This window comes from Aulonocara sp. 'chitande type north' Nkhata Bay, linkage group LG16, assembly GCF_057382095.1.
Source record: "Aulonocara sp. 'chitande type north' Nkhata Bay isolate Kocher_YH1m ecotype deep benthic linkage group LG16, A_spYH_male_GT1.1, whole genome shotgun sequence".
NCBI lineage: Eukaryota > Metazoa > Chordata > Actinopteri > Cichliformes > Cichlidae > Aulonocara > Aulonocara sp. 'chitande type north' Nkhata Bay.
Genome location: NC_141359.1, coordinates 30,477,783 through 30,490,629, shown reverse-complemented (window position 1 = coordinate 30,490,629; position 12,847 = coordinate 30,477,783). Strand labels below are relative to the sequence as shown.

The following is a 12,847-nucleotide window of genomic DNA, read 5'->3' as shown; positions in this document are numbered from 1 at the left end:
CATCCTGCCTTAAATTTTGTAGCTTTCTAAAGCAAGTGCACTTACAGTAAAGGTGCCAATATTATAGTTAATGATGTTTTTACATATCAAGATAGCAAAATGAATACGTCTAGTATAGTTGTGTTTTCTCTGACTGGTTTCAGTGCAACTGTGAACTACAGAGTCACACTTTTCTCTCTCACTTTGCTGTGTTATTTTCTCATTTTGATGGTAAACATATCTCTTATTTTAACTATAATATCAGATCAAAACCTACATGAACCCATGTATATATTTTTGTGTTCCTTGTGTATTAATGGACTTTATGGGACTGCTGGGTTTTTTCCCAGATTTGCCTTTGATCTGTTGTCTGACACACATCTAATCTCATATGTTGGATGCCTTTTGCAAGTGTTTGTTATATATTCAAATGCAAAGGTTGACTACTCTACTTTAGTCCTAATGGCTTATGACAGATATTTGGCCATATGTAGACCACTGGAGTATCACTCTGTAATGTCTGTACGAAGGACTGTGGTGTTAGTCACTCTGTCCTGGCTTGTTCCTCTCTGCTTTGAGACTCTCGTCATAAGCTTAACGTCAACACTTAAATTATGTGGCTCCAACATAAACAAGCTTTACTGTGAGAACTGGTCAATTGTCAAACTTGCTTGTGGTTCAACAAAAGTGAATGACATTGTCGGGCTGATTTTCATCACCTTTTATTGTTGTCATGTTGTCTGCATTGCATGTTCATATGTGCAGCTTGTTAATGTAGCTTTAAAATCTCGAGCAGGTAGGAAAAAGTTCACACAGACTTGTGCGCCACATTTATTTTGTCTGCTGAATGTCACGACTGCTTTGCTTTTTGATCTCATGTTCTCGAGGTATGGATCAGCATCTCTGCCACAGCATTTAAAGAACTTCATGGCCATTGAATTCCTCATCATCCCTCCTATTTTAAATCCAGTTTGTTACGGTTGGGTCCTGACTAAAATTCGAAGGCGAATGATATTTTTGTGTAGGCTAGCATATCAAAGATTCGGTGTAAAAAGCCAATAGTATTAAAAGATTGACACTGATATTCAGATAAAAAAAGGAAAGTATGATACATGTTACTAGTATGATAACATTTAACGATGGATGAATGATTGATTTGATTAATGGCCACATAATGTCTCATGTTTCCATTTCATTATAATTAGAGTTCTAAAAGTTCAGTATGGAGTTATGTGATGTAAAAGTATCAAATGTAAATTTATGTAAAGCCATGTCTTATTTTTAGCTATGATTTGAGCATTGTGATGAGAGACAGATGCTTAATTTCTTGGATTCTGGTGAATTCTTAAGCACTACTTTATTATGTGTCAATGTAAAGTACAATATGCACATAATTATTCTTATTTTTATCTAAAAGTAAAGCAATTATTCTCAACTTTTCTCATTTAATATAATTCCTGCAGAGTCAGAACACATACACACATTCTGTTTGGACACGAAAGGTGTGACAAGTTGATTCCGTTTGATATCGGGGGGAGGATAACCTGCCTAAATGTGCATGTGTCATCTATTCATGAATTCATTTATTAAATGCTGGACATTAGCTCACATGTGCATCAGCAACATTTGTTCAAAAGATATCTGTCTGTGTACAAAGAATCAAGCACATCTCAGCTACCGTACTTTCTCAGCTACAGTCACACTGTAAAAAACTGTGGCTGGAGACAGTGACACAACCAAAACAATGTACAAATAGTTTGTAATGTCTCCACTTTTTAAGTGGTCGGCTTGAACAGTCGTAACAATAGGGACCAGGTCCGAAACCAATACCGGTCAGTTTCCGTCTTTAAAGCACTTTGATGAATAAAGGCGGTGATAAAATGAGGATTAAACAGCAAAAACAGAGAGTCTGCTATTGGTTTCACATTTAACATATCAAGATGGCATTTGTGATAAAGATATAATATGTTGCCTTTCTTGAAAATCCGTTGCTAACTGCATCAGATATGTAGTACTATAGGGCCGGACTCACAATGTTGGACAACACAGAATTCACACATCACACAACTCTTTTGGACACAACAGGGTCAAATCTAAACAAGGACCATTTATAATTTGTAGATTTATAACCAAACAGATGCAAATAGTTTATTTTAGCTTTCTACTGACAACAGCATGAATCTGTCACTGAAAGGGCATGGGTAATGTAGTCACAAAAAAGGCAGATTACAGTACTTTTGCTTTTTCTCAGTCTCTCTGAATCTCAGGTGGAGGTTTGCAGGAGAAAAATTGCCGAGTAATAATCAAGCTCCCTCGTGCTCCTGAAAACGGCTCATGTGCTCCTTCTGCTAATGTTGCTTTTCTCTCTGCCTTGGTAGTTATCTGAAGACTTCCTAACATGTTCAGTACCTTAAGAATCTCCTGGATTCATGGAACATTCCTAACATTGCAACCTCCCCACTGCTGCCTTCATGTAAAATTTGGATGCAGCTTCTGGGTCTGAATAGTTAAGTGCTTTAAATCGGCATTATTTTTAATAATGGCCACCAGGAGGTGATACCTGTGGTTGCAAAAAGACATTTACATGCATGTGGGGAAAAAAGCTCCTCAGACTTGACTCTAAACACTTCCCTGCTTAGCTTAGAGTCTTAGTCATTGATTTTTGGGTCATGTTGAATAAAATTAAATAAACTTTGTATATCCCCTGTTTCAGAAAGAAGGGATATTTGGGCTATTCTCAGTCAGAGTCAGGCCTGTTCCTATCTTATCACATCTGGTTTCAAAACCAAGGTAGTGATTGGACTGGTGATGGGGGAAATGTTAATCCCAAGGCTTTAAAATGGGACTGACGAATGGTAAATGTTAGCTGTATCCATCTTTTATTCTGCTTGTTGACACTGGTATTTTAAAATTTTAAAATTTTAAATTTTCTTCATAACTAAAAAATGTTTTCATGTAGCCATTTTGTCACATCTCATTAGTGCTTTCTAAGTAAATTGCAGCCAGTTTTAGTTAGAGATGGCACGATACCACTTTTTTATGTCCGATACCGATATCATGAATTTGGATATCTGCCGATACCGATATGAATCCGATATAGTGTTTTTTAATCAACAAAACTGTTTTTTTTTAAATATCTTGCTGCATTTTGTATAAGTTCATACTCAAGTTTAAAACAACAACTACACTAAAGCTATTCTGTTATACCTGTATGCAAAAAAAAAAAAATTTCATAGTTCAGCAATACTGATCAATCTAATAAACTTAAACCTACACCATCCTCCCTATTCTGGTATTTTAAAGAGTACTTAGCGTAAATATTAAGCAACCTAACTAATAGGGTTCCAACTCCCAGCAACAACAAAAATAAATAAATAAAAAATAGGGAACCACCCCTCACGCTCCACCTCATGATGCTTAATCAACGTAATCAACCTTAATTTGATGCAGTGTGAAAAAAAAAGCACAGAAATCAATTATTTTTCAAGAAATATTAAATAGATTCAACATCTTTCTTCAACAAAATTGCAGACTGCACAGATGGTACCTTCCCAAAGGAAAAAGTACTATAGCTTACTAGGGTATATATATTAGACTTAATAGTCACTATATACAGTAATGGACTTCTATTCATTTTACATCAAATTAAAACTTTGGGTGTCAGATAATTATTTATTAAAAGCTAGACATTTTAAATGAGAATAAGAAAGAAAAGTATGTCTTTGTGCCCCCTTTTCCCTGTTCATGCCCTATCGGCCCCCCTGGCTAAACTTTGCTAGATCCACCCCTGCACAGTTACCAGCCGTCAGCTACGTAGAAAAAGATCCTCGAGTAGAAAGTAATAATAAATAAATTCTAACAACAGCTGATCAAGCTTAAACGTGCTGCTGTTGTTCAGCCGCTGGTTTCCTCTTTCTGGTGCAAAGTGGGCCAAAAACAAACCAGAGAGACGCACTCGCGACAGAAAAGCCGATCAGCTGATCATTAAGCAGTTTCATGATTGAAGTAGCAGCCAGAAGAGGCAGTCGCTCCATATATCGTTTGGTAAGCTTAACGCAGGAATGCTTTACAAACATTCAGAGATGGACTTACACACTCGCTTTACTTCTCTCGGGGATAACTTTGTCGGAGATGAAATGCCGGGTTGCTAGCGAAGCTCCACATGCTATCCAGACCACCGACAGGTCCCGCATGCCACAGCCGCTCTATCACGTGATGCATACTGCTCCGACGTGCTAACGTTCTGAGGTGAGTTACGGCGTGTTGCAAGTTTTGTGAGGTGCTTTCGTGATATTTAATGGATCGGATTACATTTTTTATTTTTCTCCGATATCCGATCCAGTAATTTAGGTCAGTATCGGACCGATACCGATACGTAATATCGGATCGGTCCATCTCTAGTTTTAGTACAGTGGGAGTGAACGCTGGTCTGTAGGTAGGCCCTAGTGTGGCGGTAGCTGGTGAAATGAAACTGTACTCCTAAGGTTGTCTATTTAATGTTTTTTCTCTTTGCTGGTCTCAACGTTTCGCTCATATAATACACAAAACCTATTTAAAAGATTAATTTGTTATATTGTATTCAGTGGTAACGACTAGGTTATGTATTTGAGGCCATTATTCTTTGACAATGGGACTGTGTGTGCAGTCTAAGTCCATTGCAACTAACATGGTGGTAAGTAGACAAGTAGAGGCTGCCCACCTAGTCAGAAGTTGTTTTTTGTGTTGATTTCGCAATAACTCAATAAAATCCTAAATATCTACATTTTTGTTGCTCTTTAGTTTCTTTATCAGGGAAACCTCACCTGTCCTTTCTTTGATTTTTGGCCCAGTTTATTCTGTACTAGAGAAAGGTTACATGAGACTGGGATGCATTTTTTTCATTCCTCCATTAAGGAGATATTTCTCCATTAAATACTATTACCTCTCTCTTGCTTCCTCAAAGGAAAACACTTTAAGGTCTTGTAATTAGTCAGTGACAAACATTTGTCTATTTCAGTGTTACTGGCTGTTTACAAGCTGAGAATATTTTCATTTATGAAATAAACTCTAGTAAACATTATTTTTGACTGTTATTTTCAGTAGAGATGATTCTTGTACACACTGTCCTGAGGTTTATTTCAATAAAAATAAATTTACAAATAAGAAAATATTTTTATTTGTTCCTTGGTGTTAATATTACTGGACTTGTAGCAGAGAGTTTGGCCCACAGCTACATCAGCCTGGAGACTGCTGCTCCCTAAGCATCACACACACTTAATGTCCTGGGGATAAAAGAGTGCCCTGGACTAATGGTCATTAGTCCAGTAATCATCATGTTTACTTGATAATCTTTTATTATATTATTATTGTCTGTTAGTAATAGCATGCTAATCCCGTTTGCAGGGAGTTGTCTCAAAAGAAAGGTCTCCAGAGAAGTTTTTTTTCTTTCAACAAAAACACACAACTCAGTCATGCATGATGTTTGCTTTACTTTTATTACATACTTGCATTACATACCATTTTAATAGTACAATCATTTAAAATAATTCACCAAAACAAAGAATATTGTAACCATAAATATACATTAATTAGTGTGAAAATGTATCTTTCAACATATTCATAAACGCTTATAAGCTCTGAATTGATACATTAAAAATATACAGGAGTGAGCACTGTTTTGTGGAGGCCACAAATCGACCAGATGGAGTTTGCCATTTTGCAAAATAACATTTTATGTATATGGCTAAAAACCGGCCGCATATGTAGTAGACTAAAGATGGAGCAGATGTCATAGGTTCCTGAGGTGTGATTTTATTTCATGCTTGCACCTTCAGACCTAAGATGTGGAGGATCATACCTATGTTTGAGAAGGGTTCCCTTTCACCAAAGAAGCAAAAACATGCAGGAAACATGCCACACTACAGTCATCTTAATAAAATGTCATCTTCGTCTTCTTCACCTCATTCGTCATCTCATGAATGGAATCAGGGCTCTGACACACAAAAATGTGAATAAATGTGCTACTTTATTTCTGATATTGTCATTATTATTGATTCTTAGCCAATTAAACATGCGACCTTTCAGAATTCTGGCAACAAGCCAGATAAACAAAAATAACTGGACTTTACTTGAGTGAGCAAAAGGTGTCCCACAGGGTTCTATTTTGGGATCTGCTTTATTTTCTGTTTTATACATGATTTGAGTAAAAGCTTTCTAGAAAAAATAAATCTTTATGCTGATGACACTGTCATATAAACATTTGCACCTTCTGTAGAGCAGGCAGTGAATGCATTTCACTTATTACAATCCATTTTTCTGCATTTAAAATTGGTTTTAAATGTTCATAAAACAGAATTTATCGTGTTCTCGAAAGCTCACCCACGGATGTTTGATGATCTTAGCGTTGGTACAGATGTTGGCAAAACCATTGAAATGGTACATGCCTACAAATATTTGGGTATAAAGTTTGATGACAAGTTTCTCTCTAATGTACACATTGCTAGTCTTATTATGAAAATTAAAGGGAAAAATGTTTTTTACTTTAGAAATAAATCTTTTTACCCTTTTGCCTGTAATTGATTATGGTGACACACTGTATGTTTCCTCTTCAGTTCTCAGTAGTCTTCATGTAGTCTATAATGCATCACTATGTTTTATCATAAAGTCTCTGTCATGGTCCCTGTGCCTGCCCAGCCGGCCTCACAAGTGTAACCTTGTGAGGCCGGCTGGGCAGGCACAGGGACCATGACAGTCTCTGACTTACCACTGCGTTCTTTATAATTTGGTGGGTTAGCCATCACTGACCATTCGAAGAAAACAGCACTGGTATTTTTCTTCATAAAGCTGTTATAGGTAATCTTACAGTCTCCCTGTCCCACTACCAAAAGTTACCAGCTATACTCTTCGAAAGGGTTGCTTCCTGATGTACCTAGAGTTCTGACAGATATGTCAAACATTCTATGCACCTTAGACAAGGAATATAGAGAAAAATCTAAATTTACTTTAATTATTATGCTTTAAAAAATGTAAAAGCATAATAAGGAATAAAGTGAAGGAGACTTATTGATGTTTACTTTAAGAAGCCACTCTGTGTTCTAATGTTTTACATCAGCAGGCCCAACCCCGTACCGGTCCATGAGTTTGGTACCGTGTCGCAAGAGTTCAGGCTCGAGTGTGTTAGGATGCCTGGGTCGTTGACCCAGGGTTTTGAGTTTATATATTATCTATCATTTCTATGCTTTGGTTTCTTTGTTAGAGTTATGTTTTGTCTCTGTGTAATCCTTAGTTGCTGTCTCCCCTGTCCGCTATATCCCCGTGTCCAGTCAGTGTCTGTGTCTGCCCTGGTCCCACGTCTCTGTTCCCTCTGTTGTAGTGCCTGCATGTGAGTCTGTGTCTTTTGTTCAGTCTGTGTTATGTGTTTCCCGTTTTACTTTGAAAGTCCATGTCTGATGTTAATGTGTCTGATTTTGCTTCCCCTTGTCTCGTTAGGCCTGATTTAGGTGCTTCTCTGCTTCAACAAAAATTATTCAAGCAATCATATAGTTATCAGGAAGTTTCAGCAGTAAATGCTGAGTTGCTCATTTGAATCAGTGAATCTGTGTTGACCCCATGCTCTACCATAAAATTATACCAACTTACAGGAAATGAGTACAAGAATTTCTTACTGGAGGAAAGAATGTGATTGTACTGTTTGGGTCATCCCCTCAGAAATGTAACCAGAGAGAAGAAGATCAAATCAGGAATAAAATAACTACATCATTTTAAACTCACTCATCAAATAGGAATTAAGAAGTGTTAATCTGAGTATTGTTAAATCTGAGTATTAATGAGTGAGACATTTAGTGGATTCATTTGTATCTGATTGCTGATGGGGTCTGTATACAGAAATCATTACACTGGTTCAGTTAATCAGAATCAGAACACTTTCTTAATCCCAGGAGAATTTATGCGGTCACAGTTGCTCCAAGACAATACGAACAGTAACTAACTAAACTAAATGAAATGATACGATATAATACAAGTTACAAAATAACAAAGTCACAAAATAGCTCAATAAATACAAATAGCTCTAATTATAAATATCCTGGTATAGTAGACAAAATTACATATATGTGGCGGACACTGAGTTGCCCCTATTACTATATTGACTTTGCAATTTTCTCTGTAAACGATGTGATATTAAGGGTGTGCGACTATCGTAGTGTGTAGTGTGTTGCAGATCAGTTTGAGTCTGTTATATCTGCAACCCTCAACCTTCTGCCCCATCATGCAACAGCATAGAGAATTGTTCTGAAATACTCAGTGTAAACATAAGTGTACTTCCATGTCTGTGCTTCCTTGCCCTCCCTAACACTAAGGCAAAGAATGGCTCCACCTGGGGAGAGCAATTGACACAAATCCATAGTCTCCTTCTCTCTGGATATTCTTTTTATAATGAAACGAGTAAAAATGAAATGAAAGCAGGGAAGCTGCTGCTGTGTGTGGATGAACAGCAACCCTGAGTATAAATAAAAGATGCTGAAATGCAGAAAAATGTCATCAGGTCTGCCATGGTCATTTACAAATACCAATTAGTGTCTCCGATAGGACATGAATTGTCTGGCATTTTGGCTAAACTAAACTCCTACTGGGAGAGTTCATTGCTGAAATTGGCACAATCAGTGACAGCTTCTTGGGGTACGATTATGAAGAAAAGTCTGGCTGATCTGAACCCGAGGGGTATTCTGTTCTTGGACTCCTTTGCAAACTACAGCTTGTCTATAATAAACATAATGCTTAAAAATAAGGGTATTCATAGATGAGCATGGCACCAGGACACATTAGGCCATAGGTTGATGATCGATTTTGTAATAGTTTCACCAAATTTGCAGCTGGATGTTCTACACTCTGGAGAACAAGATGATAAAAGATAATTAACAAGACCGACGACGGAATGGAGCAAGTGGCAACCACCTCCTCTACATGGATGACATCAAGCTGTATGGCAGGAATTATCCATACCACTAGGATCAACATGAACGATATCAGAATGTTGTTTCGACTTGGAAAGTGTAGTTGATTTTTTTTATATGAAAAGTTGAGAATGTGGAAATTCAAATCCAATTTTGGACCACTTAAGAAACATTTGAATTTCCCTTGAGAAGAATAAAAAGGTTATTATCCTCTACAATTCTGAAAACCTGTGGAATTTATGGTAGTTAAAACAAACAAAAAACTCTGCCAAAGAGGAAGAATGCCATTGTCTCTAACTCTGTCTGGACCTCAAATTTAGCCGCGCCCACCTCATTCTCCTCCTCAGTGCTGCAGCCATAAATACTAGCAAAAGAGGTTGTCTTGTTTAGTTGGGAGATGAAGCTGAACTTATTGTTATGTATTCTTAGCATGTGAAGAATCTCTGGAATTGAATCTTGTAAAAGTATAAACCTGTTTGCTTTTTGTTTTGTGATTCCTGATGTTTGATTATTATTAGTTTGTCTTGTTCATTGTGTGACATTATGCAGAAAATAGGAAACTCAAGTGAGAGTGTATCATTTGTGCTGGCTGCTTATGGAAATGTTGGAGCTTTCAAATACCCATATTTTATCATAATATTGTTTTGGTATGTCTCTATATGTGTGGCCAACACAGTCCTTATTGTGGTTATACATGTGGACAGAAGACTGCATGAGCCAATGTATATTCTGCTCAGCAACTTATGTGTGAACGAAATAAACGCCAGCACAGCACTTTATCCTCTTTTGCTCTCACAGATGTTCTCAGATAGCCATGAAGTGACCCTGCCGTGGTGTTTTCTGCAGATGTGTTGTATGTACATAAGTGGGCCTGCTGAGTTTTGCAGTTTAACAGCTATGGCATATGACAGATATATTGCAATCTGCCATCCATTTAGCTATAATGTTATTATGAACACAGAAAGAGTGGGTATGTTGATTCTGCTTGTGTGGATTTTTTCATTTGTTAGTTTTTTACTCTCATTTTCATTCATCTTTGGTTTAAGGTTTTGTGGAAATATTATTGATAATGTATATTGTGACCACCAATTAATAATTAGACTTTCATGTTCAGTTCCAATCCAAAGCTCTATATCTATGATATTCTTTACGTTATTGAGTATTTTCATGCCATTCAGTCTTATTTCAATTTCTTACCTGAAGATTTTACGAGTTTGCCGTAAAACATCCACAGAAAACAAGCAGAAAGCCGTGACTACTTGCACCCCTCAGATCGTCTCTGTGTCAAACCTATTTGTCGGGTGCATTTTTCACTCTATTGATTTCAGCCTTCTAGCCCCTCAGATACCAGATGAAGTCCGTATAATTTTGCCTATGTATCTCCTCATTTGTCAACCAATGCTCACCCCATTTATGTATGGATTTAATTTGCCAAAGATAAGGCAAGCCTGTAAGATGCTTCTGTTTAAGAGAAAATAAATCTTTGTTCAGTAAGAGACTATCTCTCTATCGACAGCATCTCTGCCGTGTAGGAAAGTAACATTCAGCAATCTTCCTATAATTTGGAGATAAGCTGATTTTATTTTCTTAATGTATTTGAATTTACAAAAGACCTATGATATTCAAATTATTTTCTTTATTTTGCTAAAGCTACTTTGCAACATCTAATTTCCTCTAAACTCCAGGGCTCCAGAGTCTCAGCTTTCAGTGCTAATAGTATTAGTCTGGCAAGCAAAGCAATTAAATATACAAAGTTATATCTACATTATTTTCAAGCTGGAAACCACAGTTGACCTAACCTGTCAACTGATTCGCAATTGGTGGCATGTACAATCTCGTGGCAAAGCAAGATTCTTGGGCTCATGTCATATCCATTTCAGTCAGTTAAAATCTAAAATTTTTATCTTTGAGACATTAGTTAATTTAATCAGACTGACCTAAGATACAATGACTTTCCCCTCAAAGAAGATTTTCCCACAGTCATCAACACCATCAGAAAAATGGCAGTTAGGCTCTTTGATACATATTTAATCACTACACTGGTGAGGAGGAGAGAGGCCAGGAAACTACATTTACAATTTACATCACATACCACCTCTTACCTGATTCAGGGTTATAAGAAATAATTTTATTTAATTTTATTCTTTTTTATTTATTTTTTTGCTGTTGTTTAATATTTCATTTGTCCATTCTGAACTAACAACTGAACCGGAACAATTTAGAAATGTACAATGAAATTCGATAAACTACCTAGAAATAAAACTTAGTTAGCACACTTATTCATCAAAACATACACTTGCGTAAACAGTAAAAAAAACTGTCAAATTAGTTCTTTCAAAAATAAAGCACTTATATAAGAAAATTGTGTAAGAAGTACTTTGTAATATATCTTGCACTGAAACCTTTGTCTAATAAAAAAGACTTTTAAAAGAAAGAAAATTGTGCAGAAAAAGAAACACTAAGTTGTCTTGCACTAGATTTGTTATTAATGTATAGAATGTCTGAGTTCAGAGGAGAGTTCAGTGTGAATCTGGGATAAAAGCACTTTTCTTCTACATCATGTAGTGGTTGCTTCAATGGACCTTTAACATTTGTTGGCATTCATACAGCTGATGGGCAAGGTGAGGTGGGTCCTTTAGCATGTGGCATACTTTCTGCAGACCGTGGTCATAAGGTCAACACAGATGTAGCAAACTTGTCCACTTAAACTACGAGTTTCCTTCTTTGACAGTAACTTGTTAGATTTATTCTGAAACCAGAGTAAAACGCTAAACATCAAAATTGGTCAAATGAAATTACAAATATTAGACTTTGATATTTTTGTGTAGGCTGGCATATGAAATATTACAAACCATTCATCTTTGAATTTTAGTCAGGATCAAACCATAACAAACTGGATTCAAAATAGGAGGGATGATGAGGAATTCAATGGCCATGAAGTTCTTTAAATGCTGTGGTAGAGATGCTGAGCCAAACCTTGAGTACATGAGATCAAAAAGCAAAGCAGTCGAGATATTAAGAAGACAAAATAAATGTGACACAAAAGTCTGTGTGAACTTTTTCCTGCTTGCTATGAACATGCAATGCATTCACTTTTGTTGAACCACAAGCAAGTTTGACAATTGACAAGTTCACACAGTAAAGCTTGTTTATGTTGGATACAAATAATTTAAGTGATGCTAAGCTTATAATGAGAATCTCAAAGCAGAGAGGAAGGACAGGACAGAGTGACTAACACAGCAGTCCTTTGTACAAAGATTAGAGAGTGATACTCCAGTGGTCTACATATGGTCACATATCTTTCATAAGACATTAGGAGTAAAATAGTCTGCTTTTGTGTTTAAATATAAAACAAAATCTAGAAAAAGGCATCACACATATGAGATTAGATGATTGTCAAAAGCAAATCTGGGGGGGAACCCAGCAGTCGCATAGAGTTAATACACCAAGAACACAAAAATATATACATGGGTTCATGTAGGGTTTGACCTTATAGTTAAAATAAGAGTGTTTACCATCAAAATGAAATAATAACACAATAATGTGAGAGAGAAAAGTTTGACTCTGTAGTTCACTGATGTACTGAAACCAGTCAGAGAAAACACAATTATACTAGACGTATTCATTTTGTTATCTTGATATGTAAAAACATCATTAACTATAATATTGGCACCTTTACTGTAAGTTCACTTGTTTTAGAGAGATGCAAAATTTAAGGCAGGATGTTGGAGAAAACTCCTCCTTCTACAGGGTGGGCCATTTATATGGATACACCGTAATAAAATGGGAATGGTTGGTGATATTAAAGTCCTGTTTGTGGCACATTAGTATATGTGAGGGGGCAAACTCCTCAAGATGGGTGGCGACCATGGTGGCTATTTAGAAGTCGGACATCTTGGATACAACTTTTGTTTTTTCAATAGGAAGAGGGCAAAACT

The 12,847-nt window shown here is 36.5% G+C and overlaps 2 protein-coding genes and 1 pseudogene across 2 annotated transcripts; 2 read left to right on the top strand and 1 right to left on the bottom strand.

Annotated features, from left to right (window-relative positions):
* Positions 1 to 99: 99 nt before the first annotated feature.
* Positions 100 to 1,041, top strand: LOC147311821 (olfactory receptor 6N1-like). Its single transcript, XM_086267622.1, has one exon. It carries the CDS (start codon positions 100 to 102, stop codon positions 1,039 to 1,041), a length of 942 nt encoding a protein of 313 aa, XP_086123748.1.
* Positions 1,042 to 9,452: 8,411 nt separating this feature from the next.
* On the top strand, positions 9,453 to 10,388 carry LOC147311820 (olfactory receptor 4D1-like). The gene has a single exon (XM_086266860.1). The coding sequence runs from the start codon at positions 9,453 to 9,455 to the stop codon at positions 10,386 to 10,388; it is 936 nt and encodes a 311-aa protein (XP_086122986.1).
* A 1,156-nt stretch (positions 10,389 to 11,544) lies between these two features.
* On the bottom strand, positions 11,545 to 12,535 carry LOC147311819 (olfactory receptor 52E8-like; annotated as a pseudogene).
* Between the last annotated feature and the right edge of the window lie 312 nt (positions 12,536 to 12,847).

Coding starts and splice junctions, on each gene's coding strand:
- LOC147311820 (XM_086266860.1), top strand. CDS start 9,453: ATGCAGAAAATAGGAAACTCAAGTGAGAGTGTATCATTTGTGCTGGCT.
- LOC147311821 (XM_086267622.1), top strand. CDS start 100: ATGAATACGTCTAGTATAGTTGTGTTTTCTCTGACTGGTTTCAGTGCA.